The sequence below is a fragment of the Saccopteryx bilineata genome, chromosome 6 (assembly GCF_036850765.1).
Source record: "Saccopteryx bilineata isolate mSacBil1 chromosome 6, mSacBil1_pri_phased_curated, whole genome shotgun sequence".
In the NCBI taxonomy this organism is placed as follows: Eukaryota; Metazoa; Chordata; class Mammalia; order Chiroptera; family Emballonuridae; genus Saccopteryx; species Saccopteryx bilineata.
In genome coordinates, this window is record NC_089495.1 from 203,422,985 (window position 1) to 203,449,999 (window position 27,015).

Sequence of the window (27,015 nt, forward strand, 5' to 3'; positions counted from 1 at the left end):
TGGGAGTTGAAGCTTCCTGCTCCTCCCTCCTTTCTCTCTCTCTCTCTCTCTCTCTCTCTCTCTCCTCTCTCAAATGAATAAATAAAATCTTTTTTAAAAAAAAATAAATTAAATAAAAATTAAAAAACATTCTCAAAATGATAAATTTATAAAGATAGAGCACTGATCAGTGGTCTCAGAGGCTAAGTGTGTTAGGGAGAAGAATGGGTGTGTCTAATAACGGCAGCACAAGGGAGACCTCTACGCTGACAAAGCAGTCCTGCACTGTGATCGCACTGCTGGCCACACAAACCTGCATGGGTGGCAACATGACACAGAACTACAGGGACACTTGATACCAATGTCAGTTCCCTAATTCTGATATTATGCTGTAGTTATGTGAGATATAACCACTGAGGAAACTCACTGAAAGGTATAAGGCACTATCTTTGCAGCTTCACGTGATTATGTATTTTTTTAAAAAATAGAAAATTAAAGGAAAAAAAAAACTATCTTAAAAAAAAGTACAATTCAGCCCTGGCCAGATGGCTCAGTTGGTTAGAGCATCATCACAAAGCACAGAGGTTGCTGGTTGGGTCCCCCGTCAGGACACATAGGAACAGAGTGATGTTCCTGTCTCTCCCTGTCTCTCCCATCCTCTCTCTAAAATCAATAAAATAAATATTTTTAAAAAGCACAATAACAAATTATATATGTATATAGATCCCAATTATAACTTTTTTAAATTACAGAAACTCCACAAAATATACTTGATTTTGTGCTCTATTCTTGGGAGAGTGTACTGAATTCTTGGGCTAATGATATAGGGTTTGGGGTCAAATGAACTTGGCTTTGAACCCTGACTCAGTCACTTACTGGTAGCGTGACTCTGGATGGGTCACTTCACCCCCTTGAGCCTCTGGATAAACTGAAAATGCCTATTTCTAAGGTTTCTATGAGGAGTAAATAAAATATTGAATGTAAAGCATTTAGCACGATACCCAACATATAATAAATGGCACACATCAACCTATCTTTAGACTTTCTGAATTTTCTAAATCTATAGTGGGCACATGATACTTTTATAAGGAGAAAAAAGGTTATTATAAAAAATAAACACTGGAATAGTGTTACCACATAACCCAGCAATTTTGTTTCTAGGTTTATACCCAGGAGAATTGAAAACATATGATACAAAAACTTGTACGTGAATGTCCATAACACATTACCCACAAAAGCCAAAAAATAGAAATAATCCAAATGTCCTCCCTCAGCACCATAATAGCCCACTCAGCTGGACCCACCCAGACAGAATACAAGGGGAAGCCTGGCCACTCACGAGTGGTTAGACAGTAGCTCAGACCAAAGGAGGCCCACTCCTGTCCCTGTCTAGTCATGTTCAAGGCCCCAGCACCAGCCAAGGCTCACGACTGAGCCAGAAATGCCGCACCACTGCCCACTAGGCACTCACCTGCTCATTCTTGTGCTGGGTCATGTGGGACTTGAGCTGGAAGTAAGTGCTGAACTTGCTGGGGCAGAACTGGCACAGGTAGGAGCTATCGATGAGCACCACCTGACTGGCCTCCAGCTTGTCCCCCTCGTCCTCGCCTGCTGTGGGCAAGGGCTGGGGCTGGGGTGCACTTGACAGGGTCTGGCCCAACCCTATGGAGAAAGTCAGAGTGAGGAGTCACCGTGAAAGGCAGAAAGAGTCAGGACAGAGAGCCACCCCATTCAGGAAGGATTCATGGGACACTTCTGTGTGCTCCGCTGGGCACACGCCACCACCTGCCACATGCTTGGTGTCAGACACTGTACTCAGGGCACCGCACTCACACTGAGCTGGTGTGCACTGATACCTCCCTTTCAGCTGCTAATATACTGAAATAGTTACATTCTGATTGATGAATTGTTATTGCCTCAAGTCTCCCCTCCCTGGTCTTCACCTCAGACACCCCAGACCTCTCCATGGTTGCTAAAAACCCTGAACTCTGCTCCTAGCTCTACTCATCCTTGTTCTTTTTTTTTTTTTTTTTTTTTTTTTTTAGTGAGAGGAGGGGAGATAGACTTCCGTATGCGCCCCAACCAGGATCCACCTGGCAACCCCATCTGGGACCGATGCTCCAGTACTGAGCTATTTCTCTTAGCACTTGAGGCTGATACACTCCAACAGAGCTATCCTCAGCACCCAGGGCCACACTCGAACCAATTGAGCCACTGGCTGTGGGAGGGGAAGAGAAAGAGAAAGAAGAGTAGAAAGAGAGTGAGGGGGTTAAAGCAGATGGTTGTTTCTCCTGTGTGCCCTGACCAGGAATCGAACCCAGGACGTCCATACGCCAGACCGACACTCTATCCACTGAGCCACCAGCCAGGGCCCTCATCTTTGTTCTAATTACACTCATTTGTTTAGTTGCCCGTCCTTCACATTCCCTGAGAACAGGGGCTTGGTCTGTAGTAGGTCTCCATAAACGTCTGCTAAATGTTCGTTGAACACTTAATTCTAGGCACTGCAAGAGTTTCAAAAGAAATAAAAACTGGTTTCTTCTCCAAGAAACTCACAAGGACTCAGCGTGCACACACAGAATGGTTAAATACACAGTAGGGCTAGTTCCAGTAGAGGTCGTATAAAAGTGGTCATGTTGTTTGTGCAGTAAAACACCCTGTTCAGTAGCTGGCATGTGGCCGGTGTTGCTCATCCAGGGGGCTGCAGAGGAAAGCCCCGGCCTTACACTGTCCAGTACCGTAGCCAAGAGCCACATGTGGCAACTGAGAATTCGAAATGTGGCCGGTCCAAATCCAGTTGTGCTACAAATGTAAACACATCCTGGATTTTAGAAAATTAACATAAAAAAAGAATGTATTTCATTAATAATTTCTTTATGCCTGGCCTGTGGTGGCGCAATGGCTAAAGCGTGGATCTGGAATGCTGAGGTTGCCAGTTCAAAACTTTGGGCTTGCCTGGTCAAGGCACATACGAGAAGCAACTACTACGAGTTGATGCTTCCCGTTCCAATCCTCCTTCTCTCTCTCCTGTCTGTGTGTGTACGTGTGTGTGTCTCTCTCCCTTCTCTCTAAAATAAATAAATGAAATCATAAAAAAAGTTAAAGTATTTTTCTTACTATTACATGCTAAAATGATAACATTATTGATTAAATAAAATATATCATTAACATTAACTTCACCTTCTTTTTTTACTATTTCTATGTAGCTATTAAAAAATTTTAGCCCTGGCTGGTTGGCTCAGAGGTCGAGTGTCAGGCCAGCATGTGGAAGTTCTGAGTTCAATTCTATCAAGGCACACAAGAGAAGCGACCATCTGCTTCTCCAACTACTCCCTCCCCCTTTCTCTCTCTTTTCCTCTCCCACAGCCATGGCTCGAATGGTTCAAAGGGTTCAAGCAAGTTGGCCCGGGTACTAAGGATAGCTCCATGGACTTGCCTCAGGTGCTGGTTGCCTAGCAACAGAGCAGTGGCCCCAGAAGGGCCAGGTGGCTAATGATCAGGGTGCATGCGGGAGTCTGTTTCTCTGCCTCCCTGCCTCCCCACCTCCTCACCTCTCACTTAACAAAAAAAAAAAAAATTAAGTGGCATATGTTGCTCATGTTATATTTTTGCTGGATAGTGCTGCTCCAATTAAACCAGTGGCTCTCAAAGTGTGCGCCAGGGTGCACTGGTGCGCCCTAGAAGACTTCCAGGTGCGCCCTATAGTATTCCAGAGAAAAATGTGCCTGTTGGGGACCAAAAACCAATAGGATTTTTGGAGTTTAGATTTTGGGGGGACAGAGGTGTGGGGAATTGGCTGTAAGCTGACAGTCTGCCCAACCCCCCACCTCATTTGACTGATTAGGTTGCTAAAGGCTGTTAAGCTGGATTGTTTACACTACCCCCCATGTTCCCCAGAAAGACTGGAGGCAAGTTTCTTCTATCCTTTGTTTGGTGTCAAGTTAAGACGATATGTACGAATGAAAATACTTAATACATTCTCACCAGGACCTGCTGAATTTACTAAATTTTACTAAGAATGTATCTATATATATAAAAAGATAACTTTTTTGTCGTTTTTTAAATTTTTTAACCCCTCTTTTTTACGAATTCTAAAAAGCATAACAAAAAATGTAACATAAAATTTTTTTTTTTTTTTTTTTTTTTTTTTTTTTTTTAGCTTGACCTGTGGTGGCGCAGTGGATAAAGTGTCAACCTGGAAATGCTGAGGTCACCGGTTTGAAACCCTGGGCTTGCCTGGTCAAGGCACATATGGGAGTTGATGCTTCCAGCTCCTCCCTCCCTTCTCTCTCTGTCTCTCCTCTCTGTCTCTCTCTCTCCTCTCTAAAATGAATAAATAAAAAATTAAAAAAAAAACTTTGCTTAAAAAAATTTTTTTTAATGTCAGAATAAATAGAATTTTATCATATTTATTTCATTTAATTACCATAGCCCTGGCCGGTTGGCTCAGCGGTAGAGCGTCGGCCTAGCGTGCGGAGGACCCGGGTTCGATTCCCGGCCAGGGCACATAGGAGAAGCGCCCATTTGCTTCTCCACCCCTCCGCCGCGCTTTCCTCTCTGTCTCTCTCTTCCCCTCCCGCAGCCAAGGCTCCATTGGAGCAAAGATGGCCCGGGCGCTGGGCATGGCTCTGTGGCCTCTGCCTCAGGCGCTAGAGTGGCTCTGGTCGCAATATGGCGACGTCCAGGATGGGCAGAGCATCGCCCCCTGGGGGGGGCAGAGCACCGCCCCTGGTGGGCGTGCCGGGTGGATCCCGGTCGGGCGCATGCGGAAGTCTGTCTGACTGTCTCTCCCTGTTTCCAGCTTCAGAAAAATGAAAAAAAAAAAAAAAAAAAAAAAAAACATGCTTGGACTTTATGTTTTTCTTTAATATTTGACTTAATTATTATAACATATTTCTCAGAAATTTGTATATAGTGCGCCTACAATTATTTGTAAGATTTTAAATGTGCCCCGACTTCAAAAAGTTTGAGAACCACTGAATTAAACCAATATCAGGGAAAAGGTCATTAGTTCAGAGACAAGTGATGGCTTTGATGACAATTTTACAAACTATAACGAGCTCTGGAAATCATCCGTTCATAGAAGCCAAACAGATTTAAATTTCTGATCAACTAACTGAGAGTGACTGCCTACAGCAATATATTGAAAATATATTCTGAGGTAGCATCCAAGCTCAGCAAAAAGGATAGGCTATTGACCTGTGGTGGCGCAGTGGATAAAGTGTCGACCTGGAAATGGTGAGGTCGCCAGTTTGAAACCCTGGGCTTGCCTGGTCAAGGCACATATGGGAGTTGATGCTTCCGGCTCCTCCCCCCTTCTCTCTCTCTGTCTCTCTCTCCTCTCTCTCCCTCTCTGTCTCTCTCTCCTCTTTAAAAATGAATAAATAAAATTAAAATTTAAAAAAAAAGGATAGGCTATTGATTAGTGATGTCTGTCATGGGTACAGCATTAGAGTAACACCATACATATTGTATATATGGCATCCCTCCTTTTATCTTATGCCTCATTCTATCTATAAATGAAGTAGATTAAAGCCCAAAGAGGTCAAGGAGGTTGCTCAAGGTCATAAAGCAACAAACCCATGAAGCCGCAGAGGAGAGGTGTGGGGAGAGTGGCACTGCCCCCTTCGACCCACCTGTGCTTTCCTCGTCCTCCTGCCTGGTGGGGTTCAGGGCCATGACCTGTACGGTCACAGAGTTGCGAGAGACGGTGCCACCACTACGCCCTGGAGGCCACACCTTGTGAGTCTGCATGTGTTTCTTGACGTTAGACTTCTGGGCAAAGGCACGGCCACACGCAATGCACTGGAAGGGCTTCTCACCGGTGTGGCTGCGGGAAACAAGGCTCGTCAGCACCCTCGTGCAGGCACGGAGATGTGGCCTCAGCCCTGGAGCTCACGGCCGCTGCACCGAACATGTAGATGTTGCTGGCCACCAGATGCTGCTGGCCGCCATTCTAACACCATAGGGACAAGCCCTCTCACTGAGGCAGGCAAATCTGAGACAGAAACACTTGGTGACAGTCCTGGGCTGCTGAAGCAGGCTGCCCTGGAGCTGACCCTCCCTGTGGCCATCTCATAGTGTGAGACGAAACATTCCCTAACTGCGCAAGCCCATTTCAATGGGGATTTCTGTTACCTGAAGGAGAAAAAAATCCTAGCTGTCCTAGCACAGCACTTGTATCATTATTTAACCTTTTCCTTCACATCAATTCTGTGTTTTAAAACTTAAAATATTTTAAAATGAGCCTGACCAGGCAGTGGCCCAGTGGACAGAGTGTCGGGCCGGGACATGGAGGACCCAGGTTTGAGATCCCTAGGTCGTCGACCTGAGCCCGGGCTCATCTGGCTTGAGTGCGGGGTCACCGGCTTGAGTGAAGGATCATAGTGATGACCCCATGGTCACTGGCTTGGGCCCAAAGGTTGCTGGCTTAAAGCTCAAGATCACTGGCTTGAGCCCAAGGTCGCTAGCTTGAGCAAGGGGTCACTCGCTCTGCCGTAGCCCCCCAGTCAAGGCACATATGAGAACACAATCAATGAATAACTAAGGTGCCGCAACAAAGAATTGATGCTTCTCATCTCTCTCCTTTCCTGTCTGTCTGTCCCTATCTGTCTCTCTCTCTGACTCTCTCTGTCTCTGACAAAAAAAAAATATATATATATATATACATATTTTAAAATGAAGCTTCCTTTTGCTATGTATACAAAAAACCACTTGTCATACATATGAAGTAACCAAAAATGCAATAATGTATAAAACAATATTATTAAGATCTAGAGCACATGGACTATTTAAATTTTAATTCGTTAAAATTAAAATTTTCAATTTCTCAATCATATTAGCCACATTTCAAGGGCTCAGTAGTTGTATATGGCCATGGTACACTACTAGACAGTGCCATTTGAGTATTTCCATCTTTGCAAAGTTCCCTGGACAGCACCAGTGCAGACCAGTGCGTCTCCACTGTGATTGATTTTGCCCTCCAGGGAACACCTGGCAGTACTACAATACATTTTTGGTTGTCACAGCTGAGGAATGAGGAGTGCCACTGGCATTTCATGGTTACAGTTCAGGAATGCTGCTAAAACATTCCACCAGGCACAGGTCAGACCCCCACGGAGGAGAATGACGTGATCTAAATCGTCAATAGGGCCAAGGCGGAGAAACCCCGCTCTAAAGGAAAGACGGCCTGCCGGGGTTGGAGTCTGGGATATGTGCACGTGTTCTCTCTCTCTCATAAAACGGGAGCAAGCTTGTGAGAGGCATTAGGACAGACCAGCGCCAAATGGAAGCTTTCTCCTTTGAGTCTCCAAGGACTGAAAGAAACTGAAAAGAGGATAATTTCCTCACTGTGTCTTTCAGAACTTTTCAAAACCACATCCACAAGCCACCAAATATCATCTCATGTACCAACTACCCCACTCTGAGAAACAATGAACAAGCCCACCGCTCCACTCCACAGAAGAAGAACCTGAGGGTCAGAGGGGTTCCCTGCATGTCCTTGGGACAAGAAGTGCTGTGGTTAGTCCTGAGTGAGCAGAGCACGGCAGCCCTGGAGCCCAGCCCTTTCTGCAGGGGTGAGGGCTGAGGCGCCCCTCGTGCGTGCAAAGCCCCCGCTGATTCAAGTACATTTCTCCCCCTCCCTCACCCCATGCGGACCTTCTCCACAATAGTGTGCAGGCCCGAAAGCTTTCACAGATCCCTCCCATTGATCCTGGAAGAGAGGAGGGCAAGCCATCCCGACGTGGACTGAAGTCCTAAGAACCACAACAGGACAGACGGGGCCCTGGCCACCACCCAGGCCAGGGGGCTTCCCGGGAGCCCCCCGCCCCACCATTTCCTAGGTACCTTCGGATGTGCTGCTGCAGGTCGAAGTTTTTGGTGAATGACTTGTCACAGTATGAGCACTTGAGTTTCTGAGCCTTTGGCTTCCCTGCAACTGAAAGACAAAGTGGGAGGAGTTGGGAGGGTGAAGCTGGGGGTACAACTGCGGATGCCACGGGCAGCCTCCAGCCACTCGACTCCCTGGACCTCAGGCCAGAAGTCTCCGGCCCCGGGAGTCTACACGCACGGACAGGCAGGCAGGGGAAGAGGCACAGCTGAGCCTGTCGCAGTGCTGGGGGTTGGGGGGGAGCCCGGGACATGCTCTGGCTGGGAGAGCAGGACGAACCCCTCCAAGTGTCCCCTCTGCCCTGGGATAAAACCCAGCCTCTGTGCGGTGGCCTGCAGAGCTCTGCCTTCTCCGCTTCCTGCCGGCCTCAGCCTTCTCTCCTAGCTACAGCAGACTCCCTGCCGACCTTCAAGGACTTCAGACACGGTCCCGCCTCAAGATCCTTGACCCTGCTCTTGGCTGGGAGGCTTGTCCCTCACATAGCCACCAGGCTCTTTCCTTCTCGTCCCCAGATAAAGACAGCGTCATTTTCCAGCCTCTCCCCAGTTTTCTCCGTCGTGGTCCCTGTTCATCTCCTCCCCCAGAGTAACCCATAAATAGTTATTCCCTGTCTGTCTTTCCCATTAAACTATGATAACTGAGGACAGGGAAATCCTGGACCAAGATGCTAGGTCCCCAGTGCCTGACACCAAACTCGACACGTATTTGCGGAAGAAAGTCAGTGTGGAAGTTGTTGACTAGAAGGTTCTGAAAAAGTCTCCATTTCTCTGCCCCCCACCCCCCACAGCACTTTCTGACCCTGCCCAACCCCATACATAGCATCTGCAGAGCCGCGGCAGACCCTGCTGCTTGCCTGCCTAATACCCATTTTCCCTTCCTTCCTCACAAGTGCTCTACCTAAGGGGAGCATCGATATTCCTGGCTAAGGGAGAATCTCCCAGTCCTGGCCAGAGAGTTCGCTTGGCTAGAGCATCGTCCCAAACCCCAGACGTTGCTGGTTCGATCCCCAGTCAGGGCAGATACAGGAACAGATTGATGTTACTGTCTGTCTGTCTCTCCTCCCTCGCTCTCTCTCTCTCTCTCTTTAAAAAAAATCAATAAATTTAAAAAAGAGAGACCTTTCCTGCTTCCTTTGCTGCTATATATGCTTGTGTGACTATGTTTTAACCAATGAGATATAAGCAACAGCAACACGCGGAACTGCTAGAGCCCGGGCGGATAGCTTGGTTGGTTAGAGAACTGTCCCAAACACAAAGGTTGCAGGTTTGATCCCCTAGTCAGGAAACATACAGAAACAGATCGATGTTTCTGTCACTCTTTCTCTCTCCCCCCCCCCCACTTTCCTCTCTAAAATCAATAAATAAATTAGAAAAAAAGAACTATGAGATGCTGGGAGATGCCCCTTTTAATCCACTTTGCCACCTGGAATATGAAATCGATGGCCGGAGCCCCAGTGGCCATCTTACACAATGAAGCACCCTGATCACAGCAGCCAGGCACCAGGGATGGCAGAGCAGAAAGACAGATACAATGTGGGTTCCTGGGGACCGTGTAGGCACACGATCTCCTGATCACCTACCTCTGGCCTTGTTCTGCACAGGAATAAAAACAGAATTCTATCATTTTGGTCACTCCTATTTTGAATTTTTCATTACACGCAACCAAACCTAATCCCAACCCTCATAAAAGGGAGGACTAGAAATACGCAGCCTGTGGACAGGCCGAGGCTGAGGGAAGATGCTCAGGCTGCAGGCCCACCTTCCGGGAGTCCACTGGTCCCCTTGGTCCGTCGGGTCTTCAGCGTCGGCGGGGAGTCAAAGGCTGCCACCGTGCCCCCCGTGGTGCCGGTCATGGGGGCCGTGGGGTTGGGCCCTTTTGGTTTGAATCCCTGTTTGCCGGGGCTGTACACCGGGGGCGCGGGGTACACTGGAGCCTCCACACACTGGTTTGACACCTAGAAGGACAGCAGAGTCAGGGAGACAGCTCCGAGAAGGAGGGGGAAACCCGTGTCAGCCAGGAGGACCCTCACAGCGGCCTTGGCTGGTCTCACCACTCTCACCTACAGCGCCGTCCTAACTCCTCCACATAGCTCAGTCACCCCACTCACTCCCATGACCCCCCTGGACTTCATGAAGTCAGGAGTAACACCGTTCTAAGCCAGGATGTCAACCCAATACCTGGTTATTCTGAAATACCCAACCGGGACCTCCTTTGTTCCTTACCTGGAAATGTCATGAACCATGTGTAAACAAGGGACGAGGCCTTCTTTTTTTTATTGACTTTTATTTTTTTACAGAGACAGAGAGAGAGTCAGAGAGAGGGATAGATAGGGACAGACAGACAGGAACGGAGAGAGATGAGAAGCATCAATCATCAGTTTTTCGTTGCGACACCTTAGTTGTTCATTGATTGCTTTCTCATATGTGCCTTGACCGCGGGCCTTCAGCAGACCGAGTAACCCCGTGCTCAAGCCAGCGACCTTGGGTCCAAGCTGGTGTGAGCTTTGCTCAAACCAGATGAGCGCGTCCAAGGTGGCGACCGCAGGGTCTCAAACCTGGGTCCTCCGCATCCCAGTTTGATGCTCTATTCACTGCGCCACCACCTGGTCAGGCTTTATTGACTCTTATCGGCTTTAAAATTAGTCTTAATTTCTTAAAGCTTTTTGGTGACATCCCGAGTCCAGGCACGTCCTTTTTAGACATGACATTCCAGTCAAAGTCTTAGTTAATAACAACTGGTTTTGTGTCTTATAAAAAGAACAGATTTTTATTTGATTTACATAAACAAATATATCACCATCACAATAATATTTACTTATTAAGAGTTGCCAGGCCTGACCAGGCGGTGGCGCAGTGGATAGAGCGTCGGACTGGGATGCGGAAGTACCCAGGTTCGAGACTCCGAGGTTGCGCGCGGGCTCATCTGGCTTGAGCAAAGAGCTCGCCAGCTTGGACCCAAGGTCGCTGGCTCCAGCAAGGGGTTGCTCGGTCTGCTGAAGGCCCACGGTCAAGGCACATGTGAGAAAGCAATCAATGAACAACTAGGAAGTCGCAATGCGCAACGAGAAACTGATGATTGATGCTTCTCATCTCTCTCTGTTCCTGTCTGTCCCTGTCTATCTCTGCCTCTGTAAAAAAAAAAAAAAAAAAAAAAAGAGTTGCCAGGTTTTGGAGGGATCACGCAGGGAGAAAAATATAAATGCAAAGCAGCATGCTAAATTCCGTAACTGTCCACTCCTCTGCTCTAACTGCCATTGAAGAAAACATCCTTGTCTCCACGCGTTAACCTGCCGTCCTGCTCTGACTGCAAAGTGCCCTCCGGCTTGGTGGCGCACACTTCCAGGGCATCCTGCTTGGCAGTGACTGTCGCCAGCGCCTGACAGAACGGCCAGCCACCAGCTGCGGCAACAAGGCACAGATCTTCCTCTTTAGGTCAAATCCACAATTTGCTAACCCTTTGCACGGTCTGCAGCATACCTGAGAGTGTTTTGGGGGCCGTCCTCCCAGTCCTGCGGTAGAACCCACAGGTCCAAGAGGTTTGCCACCTTGTAACACATGCCCTCCCACCCCAGCGATCCCCCAGACCCCCAGACGGCACGTCAGCAGCCGACTACGCCAACTGTAGTGCAGGGGTTCCAGGCCAGAGATGTCAACCCGGTAATTGGATATTCTGGAAAAACCACCAGAAGGACTAGAGGCAGAGGACTTAACCGTTACTCACGTTACACAGGAAGCCCTGACGGGCCAATAAGAACCCCACCTAAGCAGCTCCATCTCTCCTACTTATACCCCAAAGGAGGGAGGAGCAAGCAATACGAAAAACAGCAAAAAAAAAAACCCCAAAACCGCTCAGGCTTGTATACAGGAAAGTCTGACCTTTCCCTTGGTACACACACTTCAGGAAGAACTTCCCCGGGGCCATGCGGTGTTTCTCCCTCCTTATGGCTGCTGGCCAGAAGCCGTCCATCCAGTGTCTTAGGAAGAGGAAAGGTCATGTTCTGCATTGACCCCCACAGGCTATAGAAGCAGCTATGGAGCCAGGTTGCCTAGGTTCAAATCCTGACTCTGCCATTGGTTAAAAAAAAAAAAATCTAAGAGTTTTTTGGGCAAGTCTTTAAACTTCTCTCAGTTCCTACATCTGTAAAACGAGGCTAATCATAGCAACCCTCTTATCGGGCTGTTGTGTGATTAAACGAGCTAACAAGGGCTTAGAACAGCGCCTAGCACATAGTAAACACTCAATCAACAGTAGCTGTTGACACCACTCCCACATCCCTCTGTGCTCCCCCCTGAAACACAGGGGGGCTTGGAATCACATTCCCAGCTATCTTGCCAGCATGGTTCTGAACACAGATTAGGGTCTGTTCACAAGAAGCATGAGATGCGGAAGGCAGAAGGGAGGTAGGAACCGTTCTCCGGCAGCCGTGGTGAGAGAGGGGTGGATTTGGTCATGAGTTTGGAGCAGCTGGCTGAACTGTCCATCTCCTTCCTGACAACCAGCCCCAAGGATGCAGGGCAGCGGGGACATCAGCACAGAACCCCACAGTGTCCTCACCTTTGGGTGAAGCCAAGCATTAACCATAAACCTGAACATCAGGGATGCCCAGCAACCCTGACTTCTGCTTCTCTAGCTCTTCCACCAGCTTCGTAAGCACCAAACTTACTGCATTCAATTCCTCTGCCAGAAATATGTCCGGCGATTCTGGGATAAAATGACCTCAAATGCACATAGGCTCTTTCGGTCACAACCATGCCCTTAGCACTTGTGTCTAGGAATATTCTGAACTCTTACCCCGGGGCTTGAGACGACTTACAGCTCAGCTCCTCAGCAGGGAGTTAGCCTGGTACGTACGGTGCACTGACTGGATAACAGCCTCAGTCCTCTGCCTCTCCCTGCACCCATCCCCTCTGCAGTGTGACTTTGCAGCTTTTCCCATTAAGAGATGGCACCGATTTCCTTACTTCTTAAACCTAAGCTAGCCTTGGACCTGCTCTAACCAAGTGACACTGTGTCACTTCCAAGCTAAGCCTCCAGAAGCCGTGAGCGTTTGCTTCCGCCTGTGTTTCTGCATCTCCACCACCAGCGCCGTGAGGACCCGCCCGGCCAGCCTGCGGGAGGATGAGAGGTGTGTGGAGCAGAACTGGGCCACCCTACTCATCCCACCCCGGGGCCATGCTAGAGCGGCCGACAGCCCCCAACCTCCAGACAGGGGGAGCCCCGCCGGGATCAGCAGAGGGGCCACAGCAATCACCACAGATGTGAGAACAAGAAATAGTTCTTGCTACATACCACTGAAGTGTTGTGTATATTTCTTACAGAGCCATAGCCAACAACTAGACCTACCTTGATAAATAAATATGAGATGTCTAGATAATTTTTGGAATTTTCTCCCCAAAACACAGGTGTTCTCTGTTCTGAGCACTCCCCACGGCAGCTTGTATTTATGCTGCACCCTCTACGTCACATGGTTTGCATTTTACACTTATATGATAGCTGCGGTGGCGTGGTTAAAGTCCCTCTCTCCGCTGACACGGTACACTTCATGACCTGATTCTGCAACCCCCCGCCGTGGTATCGCCAGCACAGTGCCTGGCACAGAGTTGGTGCCCAGGAAAAGTCCAGCTTACCCATGATGCGACCATTCTTACTCCCCCACCACCCAACTCCCAGCCTCTGCTCACCTCCAGGGGAGCGTAGGGCTGCATCCCCAACGCCTGGATCTCCACCGTCCCACTGCCGGCCAGGGGTGCCGCGGCACTGTACACCTCCACCACGCCACTCCCGGGGCTGGGACGCCCCAGCGGACCCAGGCTCTGAGGTGGGGGCGGTGCGGGTTGGGGGGGCGGGGGGGGCGGCAGTGGGGGAGGGGGTGGAGGGGGTGGCGGAGGCTGGGGGAGGTAGCTGGGCGCAGAATGCATGTTCAGGCTGCTCTGAAATCAGAAGAGAAAATTACAGTGTCATAGACTCTTAACACCAGCTGTCTTGTTTATCAGTGAGGAAGGACATTTGCCTTTGCTATTTGGGGAAAACAGCTACTCTCAAGGCAGCTCAGAGGACGATGCTGAGATGGGGCATTGAAACAAAATTATGGAAGAATTTAGAGGAGTCATCAGCCAGGTGCTGCTATTCCTTTTTTTTTTTTTTAATTTAAAATTTTTTATTTTTTATTTATTCATTTTGGAGAGGAGAGGGAGAGACAGAGAGAGAGGAGAGACAGAAGGGCATCAACTCCCATATGTGCCGTGACCAGGCAAGCCCGGGGTTTCGAACCGGCGACCTCAGCATTTCCAGGTCGACGCTTTATCCACTGCGCCACCACAGGTCAGGCTGCTATTCCTTTTCTCTGTGAAAGTCGGCAATGACCCAGTTTGCACAGGATCAAGTTCATATAGCAGGCCTAATGTAGCTGTCTGTAGAAAGGCCTGGCTGTAGGACTGGTTTCTTTGTTTTTGGGGGGTGTTTTTTAGTGCATACACAAGAGAGAGACAGAGGGAGAGAGGGACAGACAGACAGGGAGAGAGAGGTGAGAAGCATCAACTCATAGTTGCGGCACCTTAGTTGTCCATTGATTGCTTTCTCACATGTGCCTTGACCGGGGGCTCCAGCCAAGCCAATGACCCTTAGCTCAAGCCAGCGACCTTGGGCTCAAGCCAGCAACCTTGGGCTTCAAGCCAGTGACCTTTGGGCTCAAGCCCACAACCATGGGGTCATGTCTATGATCCCACGCTCAAGCCAGCGACCCTGCGCTCAAGCTGGTGAGCCCACACTCAAGCTGGATGAACCTGCGCTCAAGCGGTGACCTCGGGGTTTGGAACCTGGGTCCTCAATGTCCCAGGGCGAAGCTCTATCCGCTACACTACTGCCTAGTCAGGCTTTTTTCTTTTTATTGTAATTGATTTAAGAGAAAGAGACATCAGTTTGCTGTTCCACTTATCAGCTGCACTCACCAGCTGATTCTCATATGTGCCCTGACGAGGGATCAAACCCGTTACCTTGGCATACTGGAGCAATGTCCAACCAACTGAGCTACCTGGCCAGGGCGGGACTGGTTCTTGATTGGCATCTGTGAACCCACCCTGTAGAAGGTTCCCTGTGTTGATGAGGCTCTGTTGCCAACCTGGGGCACTGACCATACGCTATCAACTTGTCTAGATTGTCTGCACAAACAATGAAACTCCGGAGTCATGATCCGGGTCCCCACGCCTACGGCAGCTTTCCCGTCCACAGCACGGCTGGGCCAGGGAGGCTCACCATCTCCTCTGTGCGGGAAGAGCTGGGCCAAGCTGCCCGCTTTCTACGAGACTCTGAATCTGCAGGAGTCAACATGTGGGCCTCGAGTCAAGATCTCACGGGAAGCCAGTCTCCTCCTTACCTGCACAGGCGGGGGTCCCTGGGCCATGGGCTGGTCCAGGGATGTGAAAGCCGACATGGCAGACATGAGCACGTCATCGCTCACCAGGATGTTCCCCTGCACCAGAGTCTGGATCAGCGGGGACGGGGGCACTGTGATATATGTGGAGATCTGGAGAGGAAAAGTGGGGGTGGGGAAAGGAAGAAAGGGTGGGGGAAAGAGAGAAAGGAAAAAAAATGATGTGTGAGGCTCTGGAAAGAAGAAGAGGGCATGATGCAAAAGATCTGGGTTCCGAAGTCCCACAGACCTGAATTTCATTTCCACCTCTGATGCTCCCTGCTGCTGTGTGACCCTGGGCAAGTCACTCCACCTCTCTGAACCTCCATTTTCCCATCTATCAAATGAGAAGAATAAGTCACACCTCCCTGTAAGGCACATATTTAATGATCCAGCAATAATACTTCCTGACATCTATCCCAGAGAAACACACATGCTCACAGGGAGCTCATGAACAAGAGTATTCTGCACAGTGTTGTTCCTTATAGCCTCGATGTCCATAAATAAGGGGACGAATTAGAAAATATAATATATTGAATAGTCATGGATAAGATACTATCTAGCAAGTAAATGGTATTGCAATGAAACATCAAATTATATAATAACATGTGCATTATATATACTCTTTAAAAATCTAAAACAATACTACTGTATAATTCCTGTGGCTACTTAAATAGGTGGACATATCTTAAGCGGTTGAGGAGAATGTCCATCAGTAGTTAATGTCAGTAGAGGAATAGTGCTAAAGGGGCCTTGATTTGTAACGTTCTTTTGCAAAGGAGAAGAGAAACATGTATTACTTGCAAACACTGCAGACATACAAATGGATAATAAAAATAATACACTCTCAGGTTAATAGTGAGGATGAAAGGCAGACCTTACAAGAGAGTGTCAAATATGCAGTGACTGCTCCTCTCAGTAGATGGAAAGGGTGTTCTGTTTACCTGTTGCTTTTATTATTATTATTATTAAGTGATTTTAAAGAGAGAAGAAGGAAGAAAAAGAGAGACATCAATTTCTTGCTCCACTTATTTATGTATTCAGTGGTTGATTACTGTATGTGCCCTGACTTGGGATCAAACCGGCAACCACGCCATGTTGGGAAAACGCTCTAATCAACTGAGCTACCCAGCCAGGGTCTCTTTTATTATGATGACAGGACTATGTCTACACAATAGATGAAGATCATGTTTTAAAGAAATAAAAAGACGGCCCTGGCCAGTTGGCTCAGTGGTAGAGCATCGGCCTGGCGTGCAAGAGTCCTGGGTTCGATTCCCGGCCAGGGCACACAGGAGAAGCGCCCATCTGCTTCTCCATCCCTCCCCCTCTCCTTCCTCTCTGTCTCTCTCTTCCCCTCCTGCAGCCAAGGCTCCATTGGAGCAAAGTTGGCCCGGGCACTGAGGATGGCTCTATGGCCTCTGCCTCAGGCGCTAGAATGGCTCTGGTTGTAACAGAGCAACACCCCAGATGGGCAGAGCATCGCCCCCTGGTGGGCATGCCGGGTGGATCCCGGTCGGGCACATGCGGGAGTCTGTCTGACTGCCTCCCCGTTTCCAACTTCAGAAAAATAAAAATAAAAAAATAAAAAGACAAGAGGAAGTGAGAGGTAAATTTGACTCCTTGACCTGACATCCTGAGACATGCCCAGCTCCCTTTATAAGGATTCTTTATTCCCCCTAAGAGACCCTACCCTGGGTGTCTTTGCTCCAGAACTGTGTTCCTGACTGAGGAATCTGGAAGCTTCTCCAGACAACCTCCAGCCTGGTGCTCTCCCCCGACCTCCAACTGTGTGTACCTGTCAGCATCCTCACCTTCTCCACTTAGAGGTCCGATGGGCACCTCAAATCCAACATGTCTAGCTGAACTCCTGACACTCCCCGAATCTTATGAAAATGGCAAAAACGCCCACCCCTGTCTTGGCATCCCCTATCTCTCTGCATTTAACATTTTGAAAAAAGTGTATCTACAAATTTTTTGGATACTACCTCGCTCAACTCATGAGGGCAGTGACTTGGTCTGTGTGTCCATCTCTGTACCCCTAGTGCCTGACACAAAGTGAGTGCTCAAAAGAGACTTGATGAGTGGGTGAATTAATAAATTGAATGAATACCTGGCGATTTGCAGGAGGTGGGGCCTGCTGGACGGCTGTGGGAGCTGCTGAAGGCGTATAGATACTGTTGGTGGCCAGTGAGACTGTGGCCAGGGGGGGGGCATTCACCTGGCACTGTTCCCGCTTGTGGGTCATAAATGCCGGCAGTGAGTTGAACTGCTTCTTACACTTCCCGCAGAGAAAGACATCCTCATCATCTCAGGGTCACAACGCAGAGTAGCAGAAGGAGGGAACAGAAAAAAAGCAAGAATAAAGGAGGGGGCATTACAGTGAGAAATGGGAGACCTGCATCTGGACAAGGAGAACAGCAGATCTACCAGTATTTTCTGGATCTGAGACTCTATGTGCATGGGTCAAGCGCCAACTCTGTGCTTCCTAGGAGCTTCCAAAACCACATAGGGACATGCGGGAGTTTCCAGTCATGTGCATGAAGGTCTACAAAAATTAGAATCAGGAAACAGCCACGTGAGTTTGCTTCAAAATTGAGAACTTCAGAATCTTTATCCTGCCTGAATGTACTTATTAGTCGCCAAATAGGCCATATGATCACACTCCTCTGTGACTTTGCATCCCATTTCCCCGTCACGCTGCCTTACTCAGACCAACTCATTCTACAAAGTTCAGCTCAGATGTCATCTCCTCCAGGAAGCCTTCCTAAAGCAGTGGTCACAGTTCCTTCCTCTAGGCATGCCTCTCGTATGACGCATTTCCCATCACCACCAGACGGTGAATCTCCTAAAGGAAGAAATATGTCTTACTTTTTTTTTTACCATAACTGCAGTATTTCCTGGGCACACAGAAGGCCCTCAGTGGATGTTTGTTGAATGAATGAAAAACTAAATGAATGATTAGCTACAGTAAACACCACATTACTGAGGGCCTATCCCAGGCCATCCACTGTACTAAGCACTTGGCAGAAACGTCTAATCGTCTCATTCAATATTCACTCTCAGCACAAATTTTAGTGGGAAACATGGCTGTCTAGTTAACGACTCTACGTCTCTGCCTTCTTTGCAGCTAGACATGCCGTGTGCCTGAACTCTAACCAACAGGACAAGGGACGGAAGTCTACTATGCAACTTTCTCTTAAAGGGAAGGAGTAGGACTTCTACTGCTTCCTTCCCTGCACGTTGGCTGGAATGAGGGAACAGAAACGAAAGGCTGGAGCAGCCACCTGAGACCGCGTGGTGAAGGCAGCACAGCCGCAGAGAGGGGTCTGAGTCTCGCCATTCCCACCCCAAATGCCCACCAGTACTTCCTGTAAAGGGAAAATAAACTTTAATCTTGTACAAACCACAAGAAACGTACATTTCTTATTTATAATAGCTAAAAACGTATTCCTGAGTATCCTCACAAGATTCCTATGAGGTAGGACAACTGTCCCCATTTTACAGAGGTGAAAACTCAAGACACAGGGAGGTTAACTCACTTGGCCAAAAATCACAGAGCCAGGAACTATAGAAACAACGATTCAAACTTAGGTGTGTATCCCTCTGTCCCCAGCGTGGTTCCCAAAGTAGTCAGATACGTTTGCGGAATAAAGAACTGAACACAAAGACTCACACAGGGCTCTAAAGGAGGTTCGTCGCCCTCTCTGTGTCTCAGGGGCTCGGCCTATAGCTTGGAGAGATTCACGCTCAGCCTGTTCTTTCCACAGAGGAAAGGCTAAGCAATGACTTCTGGGTCAAAGGTACAAGCATTGCCCAGCATCAGGGCTCCTAGCCATTCCCGGGGCCATGATCCCCACATTCGGTAAGTGATTGAGAGAGGGTGTCTTCAGAGGTAAGCAGAGAAAGGCACTAGCCTGAGGCTCCAGGCTAGGAGGAAGGCGCGAAGGTTCAGACACCGGAGGACACCCTGGGGACCACAGTGGGCAGTCCACTCCCACATCCCCGCACGAGTACCGCTCATTCTTCATGAGCAGCCACTCACCCTTCCCACTGGTGAACCTGAGCAGATACTCACCCAGTGGCTGGATAGCAGGGGGTGCATTGACACTCTGGCCCGTTGGGTCAGGGACAGCTCCCTGGCCATCCAACAACGACTGGACGGCCAGGACGGTCTGATTGTCCATTCCTGAGGAGAGAAATGCAGCCTCTTTGGAAGGTGGGCCCAGCATCCTGCTCTGACCTCACCCTTACAAGCCAGACCCACTGCAAGGTCCCGAGGGCAATGACAGCTGGCTATGCCCCGATACACATGCTTTCCTGTTTCCACTGCAATGGAACCCAAGACTTCGGCTGAAAACATGGTTCCAGAAGAAAGATTGCACTTCCCAGCCACTCCTGCAGCCAGGAAACATCTAAGGTCCAGCCAATGGGATGTACATGGCAGTTTCTGGGAAGTTTTCTTAAGAGCTGCCTGGCACGTGACCTGTTCTTTGTCCCATCCTCCATCCTGCTTCCAAAAACAACAATATGATGGTGGTAATTCTAGCCACCATCCCAGATCACGAGGACTAGGGACATACTCTAGAGATTACAGGGTGAACAAGTGGGAAAATCCCGAGCCTCTGAGATTCTTGTGGAACACAGTCACGCTCACAGCTCTGGACTGTCTTCCCCCTAACTCCGATAGGAGACAAGTGAATGTCTAAGCCTATTTAAGCCACTGATAGGTTGTGCTGCCTGCTCTCTTAATCATGGCTGAATCTAATTCTAAGTGACACAGCCCCTCTGAAAGTCACGTTACCAAGTCTTCCCCATCCACACCCACAAATCCCACAAACCCGTCTGCACTCTGGGGTCCTTGCCTCCCTTGTTTTCCAAGGCGCGCGTGTCTTTTCTGTTCCTCAGTAAATAGCATCGTTTTGATTTGTACTCAGAGGATTCTTGAGAAGCACACTACTTCCGTGTTTTCCAATTAGTTGTCACTGTTGAGGTGCAGAGTAGTACACTTTTCTAGCCACGTCACTAGCTGGAGGACAGGCTTAGTCACACCTAAATGGAACCACGGCCCACTGCTACCTCCCAAATGAACCAGGGAGTGCCTCCTTCTCTCTGTCTCCACAGCCAATGCTCTGCCTCCCACCTCTCACCTCTCACCTAGGTGCCCACCCTGGGCATCTAACTGCAATGCAAGTTACAGCCAATAGCTCCTGCAGCCCAAGTGAACCCAGAGTTTTCCCTGTCACAATGCAGGCTGTATCCCCCCTGAGGCCAGCTCTCCCCTGGCTCTCCTCCTGCTCCCTCAGAAACCACTCGCCACTAGCTAGCCCCTCCGCTGACATTGGGCCACTACTTCCCGCTGAGCTGTGACACATGCTCAGGTCTCTCTAGAATGCCCTCCCCCAAACCCATGTTCCCATCTCTCCTCTTCTCAACACATCAAGCATCTGATGAGAGCTGTCTCACACCCTCCCCCTGCCCATCCTCCTTCACTCACTCCAGGGGGGCTCAAGCCCCACCATTCCTCCAATATCACCAAAGACCACCTGGCAGCACCGGACATTTCTTCCAGAAACACCCCTTCTTTGGCTCTAGGACACCACCCTTCTTGGGTCAACTTTTTTCTTTTTTTATTTGATTTGCGAGAAAGGAAGAAGGAGAGAGAGAGAGAGAAACATCTCTTTGCTTCCACTTATTTATGCATTCACTGGGTGATTCTGGTATGCGCCCTGACCGGGGATGCAACCCACAGCCTTGGTGAACAGGGACAACGCTCTAACCAACTGAGCTACTCAGCCAGGGCTTTCCCAGGCCAGGCCTTCTCCCGCCTTTCTGTTCGCTCCTTCCCGGCCTCCTTTGCTCTCTGGTTCTCCTGTCCATCCCCTAAATATTTCTACTTTTAATTTAATTTAATTTAATTTTTTTATTAATTTTTAGAGAGTGTGAGAGAGAGAGAGATAGAGAGAAGGGGGAGGGAGGAGCAGGAAGCATCAACTCCCATATGTGCCTTGACCAGGCAAGCCCAGGGTTTCGAACCGGCGACCTCAGCGTTTCCAGGTTGATGCTTTATCCACGGCGCCACCACAGGTCAGGCATCCCTAAATATTTCTATTTTGAAGGGTTCCTTCCATCTGGACTCTCTCTCCTTTCCCTCTTATACTCCCTGGGCAGCCTCATTCACCCCTAGATCAGTTCTCCCTAATATCGCAGTTCATGCTTTCCTGAGTTTCAGTAAATCATCTACTGTTTTATGCAAAACTGTATGTTAGCGTTTGTGTGCAACTCTGTACATGAACATTCATAGCAGTATTATTTATAATAGTAAAAAAGAATGGAACCCACTCACAAGTCCTTCAACAAGGAATGGTTAAACTGGTAATATCCAGGTACACTGTCCCTCCCAGGAACACGCCTCCCCTTTTCCTTCACCCTCTTCTTCCCTCACAGCGGGCCTCTCCTAAACTCTAAGGGACCCCAGGAAACTTGCAGCCAGGGGAGCAATGGGCAGTGGCAGCTCCTCCTGGGCTAACCATGAACCTGTCCCCAAGGCCCCCTTTTCTCTGACTCTCCAGTGAGCGACAGCAGCCCCACCTTGGTTCACTTCTTTCCCGTCACATTTCTAGGAGCCAAAGCAGCCCCGTCTTGCTCACTCCTGTTGCTGCTTCAATCCTAAGCCTTTCCTTATTTCACTGTCCCCAGCTCTTTTTTTAAAAAAGATTTTATTTATCCATTTTCATTGTAGAGGGAGGGAGAGAGAGAGAGAGAGAGAGAAAGAGAGGAAAGAGATAAAGAGAACAGAGGGAGGAGCAGGAAGCATCATTCCCATATGTGCCTTGACCAGGCAAGCCCGGGGTTTTGAACCAGCAACCTCAGCATTCCAGGTCGACACTTTATCCACTTCGCCACCACAGGTCAGGCTGTCCCCAGCTTTAATCAACATACTCTCAAAAAAAAAAAAAAAAGGCCCTGACCAGTTAGCTCAGTCAGTTAGAGCACTGTCCAGAAAACACCAAGGCTGCAGGTTCATCCCTGGTCAGGGCACATATGGGAAGTGACCACTGAACGCACAAATAAGTAGAATAACAAATGAATGTTTCTCTCTCCTCTCTGCAACCCCCTTCCTCTCTCTGTCTCTCTAAACCAATCAATTTTAAAAATAAAAAACTGTTTATATCCCAGGGAATACTACTCAGCCATAAAAAGGAACAAAACTATTGATATACACAAACATATATGAATCTGCATGGAATTATGGTAAGTTTAAAAAGGCCAATCTCAAAGGTTATATACTGTGATTCCATTTACATCACATTCTTTCTTTTTTTTTTTTTTTTTTTTTTGTATTTTTCTGAAGTGAGAAGCAGGGAGGCAGAGACATACTCCCACACAAGACCGCACGGGATATACCGGCATGCCCACCAGGGGGCGATGCTCTGCCCATCTGGGGTGTTGCTCTGTTACAGCCAGAGCCATTCTAGCGCCTGAGGCAGAGGCCAGAGAGCCATCCTCAGCGCCCGGGCCAACTTTGCTCCAATGGAGCCTTGGCTGCGGGAGGGGAAGAGAGAAATAAAGTTGAAGGGGAAGGAGTGGAGAAGCAGATGGGCGCTCCTCCTGTGTGCCCTGGCCAGAATCGCACCCAGGACTTCCACACGCTGGGCCAACACTCTACCACTGAGCCAACCCACCAGGGCTACATCATATTCTAAAAATGACAAAATCTTAGAAATGGAGAGCAGACTAGTGGTTGGCAGGCATCAGGGAAGGAGGTGGGTGTGGCTATAAAAGGGCAACATCTTGTTGTGAAAGAACCGTTGTGTGTTGACAGCTTGTATATGACAGGATAGTTTTTCAAGATATTACCTTGATAATATAATATAGATAAGGTGTAAATGGGAACTCTATTATTTCTTATAAGTGCATGTGAATCCTTAGGAAAAAATTATTTCAAAATAAATATTTTAATTTTAAAAAAATACTGCCTGTCAAAAGTATGGAAACAATAAAAAGATAGAGGGTTTTAGGGCAGAAAATGGTCTGTGGTATTATAGTGGCCACATGTCATTACACATTTGTCCACTAGAATGCACAACACCAAGAGTGAACCCTGAGGTAAAGCATGAACTTGGGGTGATTACGCGTCAATACAGGCTCACCTCTGGTGAGTTGGGTCAGTAGTGGGGAGGCTACACCTGTGTGGGGTCAGGAGGTATCCAGTAAATCTGTACACCTACCTTTCAACTCCGTTAGGAACCTAAAACTGCTCTAAAAAAAATAAAATCTGTCCTGACCTGTGGTGGCGCAGTGGGATAAAGCGTCGACCTGGAACACTGAGGTCGCCGGTTCGAAACCTTGGGCTTGCCTGGTCAAGGCACATATGGGAGTTGATGCTTCCTGCTCCTCCCCCTTCTCTCTCTCTCTGTCTCTCTCTCTCACTCCTCTCTCTCTAAAAAAAAATCAATAAATAAAAAAATAAAAAATAAAAAAAATAAAATAAAATCTTAAAAAAAAAATGCTGCCTATCTAAACTGAGCTAAACTAAATGTGTCACCCTAAGTTTGTTCCTCTTCCAGTATCCTCGTCAGTAAGGACAGGGCACCACTGGCCACCCAGCACAGCCCCTGGGGCACCCCTTGCTTCTTCCCTCACCCTATCTCCCCTCACTCCCTCCATTTCCAGTCCTTCAGCAAATCTCGCCTATTCTGCTTCCCAAATAGCATTCAGATCCCTTTTCTCTCCATCCTCACAGCTGCCCCCCTGGCCCATGCCACCGTCAGTTCTCAGCAAGACAAGCGCTGTCACCTCACTCACCTTCCTGCTGCCACTCTGGCCTCCTCCGGTGTGTTCTCAGAGCAGCCGGGGTGAACTTTATGAAATATACATCACATTGTTTTGCTCCCCTGCTGAAAACCTTTTCCTAGCTCCACACTGAATCCAAGATCAAGTTCAGAAGCCTCATCTCTAGCTGCTCACCCACATGAACCTCTGTGAACCCTAGAAGACCTCTCTGCTTTGCAGACATAGTACCCGCCACCTGGGCCATCTCTAGATAGACCCCACTGTTCTGCTGCCCTCCTCCTCCCCCAGCATGCATCACACTACCCCAAGAACGGGCTTTTCCTTTCATCTCCTCATCACTCAATACACAGACACATTCTTTTTTTTTTTTACAGAGACAGAGAGAGAGTCAGAGAGAGGGATGGACAGGGACAGACAGACTGGAACAGAGAGATGAGAAGCATCAATCATTAGTTTTTCGTTGCACATTGCAACACCTTAGTTGTTCATTGCTTGCTTCCTCATACGTGCCTTGACCACGGGCCTTCAGCAGACCGAGTAACCCCTTGCTCGAGCCAGCGACCTTGGGTCCAAGCTGCAGGCGCAAAAGCTGGCGACCTTGGGGTCTCGAACCTGGGTTCTCGGCATCCCAGACCGACGCTCTATCCACTGCGCCACCGCCTGGTCAGGCACAGACACACTCTTGCAGTAAAAATTCAAACACTGAGGAAGCCCGTGTAACTTAAAGAAAAACCTCGCGGCATCCTATCGGCCTCCCAGAGGGTCCCACCACCCACCCTGGCCCTCCACTTCTATCACCATCATCGCAGTGAATGCCGCAGTTGAGGTGATTTGCCTTGTTTGCCTTTTCTGTAATTCTGCAACTGCTCGTTCTATCATTTCTATCTGTTGCCCACCGGACTGTGGGGCAGAGACTGTTGGTTCAGTGAGTATTCCTGAAACAGAACCTTTCTAATGGGGGGGAAGGGTACACCCTACTTCAGGGTGAAGACTCTGATTCTCTAAGAAGTGAAGGCACGTGGCAGACGGAGATCTTCTGGGGGGCTGCAGCACTCACGGCCCCAGCCACAAACCATTCGTCTGTCTTCCTTTCAGTCTGCACTCGAATTACTGTGTGTGTGCTCATCCTATCACAGATGTTATCCTTCCAAAAACGTCTGTGGGCCTGCATGTCCCCAACATCATGCCCTAACCCTGAAGTCGCTGAGGCTTCCTCCACGACTTCCAGCAGGCCCTCGGGGTCCGCTGTCTCCAAACCCTGCAATCCCCTGGGCTCGAGGCCTACTCCCACTCCAGGGTCTTGCAGAGCACCGAACCATCAGCCCGTGCCCAGTGGTTGCTGGTTTGGGTCTGGGAGCATCCCGTCCCAGCCAGGCACACCTTTGGTACCCTTCCCTTCTTGGTCTTAGTTTATAAAACGCTGGAGGAGGATGCACAGAATAGGCGCCAGCGTGTGCAGCCTTGTGGGCACCACGTCCTGGCCTTGCACGCCTTTCTCGGTGTGAATTTGAGACTGGGTCACAGCACAGGGCACACAGTCGGCGCTCGAGACAAGCGCGCAGGCCGCCAGGGCCCGCCCGGGCCGCAGAAGCGCCCACAGCACTGCCAGCCTCCATCCTGCGCGGTCCGGGCCCGGCCGGCCCACCCTCGCCGGCTGTTCCCTCCAGGAAAGCCCGCCCGCGCCCGCCCGCAGCTGGCGCTGTTCCGGCCCGAGGCCCCCCTCCCACCGGGCCCGGCCTCCCCGGCTGTTCCGGTCCCGCCGCTCCCTCCCTCCCAGGGCTCTGTCCCTGCTGCTCCGGTGCCCGAGCCCGCTGTTCGGTCTCGCTGCCCCCACCCCGCCGCCAGGCCTCGGCTCCCGCGGCTGTTCCCGCGCGCGCCCCTCCCCCCGGGCTGTTCCAGCCCCGGTGTCCTCCGCCCGCCCCGCGGCCGCCGGGCGCCCTGGGCCCCGCGCTGCGAGGGCGCGGCGGGAGGGGGCGCAACGCGGAACAGCCGCTTCCCTCGGCACCGCCGCCGCTCACCCTCAAGGGCCTCGAAGATCGTCTGCGCCATCTTGGAGACGCCGCCGCCACGGGAGCCAAAGCGGGGCTACGCGAGCATTGTGGGAGCCGCGACGGCGGCGGCGATGTCGGGGCCGCCAGGGGGCGCCCGAGAGCCGCCGCCGACCCTCAGTCCTAGAAGCCCCGCAGTGGCCTGCAGGAACCCCAGCATTCCCGAGCGGGCTCCCCCCAGATCCGCCTCTATGGTACAGTCACCAGCTTATGTGGCCCCCTTTCCCCCCTCATTTGAACCCCCAACTTTGCACACCGTCCTATCGCTGTCACACTGGACCTGACTCCCCAACTCTGTCACACACGTCTCCACTGCATGTGAGACCCCCCAACTCTGCAACCAGGACCTTATTACCAATGCACACAGTATCCCCCACATTTGCAACCCCTCTTCCCACCTCACCTGGACCACCCAATTCTGTCACAAGGGCCTCCAATTACCGTATTTCCCCATGTATAAGATGTTCCCATGTATAAGATGCACCTTAATTTGGGGGCCCGAACTTTGAAAAAAAAAATGTATTACATAAAATTACTGAACTCAAGTTTTATTCATCATAAAATTCATACAACTCCTCATCACTGTCATAAACTCCCATTCATTAGCCTGTGTCTGATGACAAATCACTGTCTTCATATATTGCCTCGTCCTCAGTTCCATCTATGGCATTAGAGATGCCACAACCACTGTATAAGATGTACCCAGTTTATAGACCCCAAATTTTTCGGGGAAAATAAATGCGTCTTATACATGGGGAAATACAGTAGCACAGGACTCCCGCCCCAACTGTGCAACAATAGCTCTGTACTGTCCCTTGTCACAGACTTCTCATTCTCCCCTCCCACAGTGAGCCCCATCTGCCTATTGGGTGCCGCCTGTGACTCCCATCTCAGCC

At 49.6% G+C, this 27,015-nt stretch overlaps 1 protein-coding gene across 2 annotated transcripts in view; it reads right to left on the reverse strand.

Moving 5' to 3' along the window:
• Positions 1–26,146, reverse strand: part of ZNF341 (zinc finger protein 341) — a 44,770-nt gene extending 18,624 nt beyond the window's left edge. Inside the window, exons 1-9 of one of the 2 annotated variants that reach the window (XM_066236508.1) lie at positions 26,090–26,146; positions 19,354–19,464; positions 17,389–17,585; positions 15,243–15,392; positions 13,552–13,800; positions 9,629–9,824; positions 7,828–7,918; positions 5,616–5,809; positions 1,451–1,641 (exon numbers count right to left, since the gene is read on the reverse strand). In XM_066236508.1, coding sequence (XP_066092605.1) covers positions 1,451–1,641; positions 5,616–5,809; positions 7,828–7,918; positions 9,629–9,824; positions 13,552–13,800; positions 15,243–15,392; positions 17,389–17,585; positions 19,354–19,464; positions 26,090–26,120 — 1,410 coding nt within the window. In that variant the 5' untranslated portion in view covers positions 26,121–26,146. The remainder of the gene's footprint in view (positions 1–1,450; positions 1,642–5,615; positions 5,810–7,827; positions 7,919–9,628; positions 9,825–13,551; positions 13,801–15,242; positions 15,393–17,388; positions 17,586–19,353; positions 19,465–26,089) is intronic. The other variant, XM_066236509.1, reaches the window with a different exon arrangement.
• Positions 26,147–27,015: the final 869 nt, after the last annotated feature.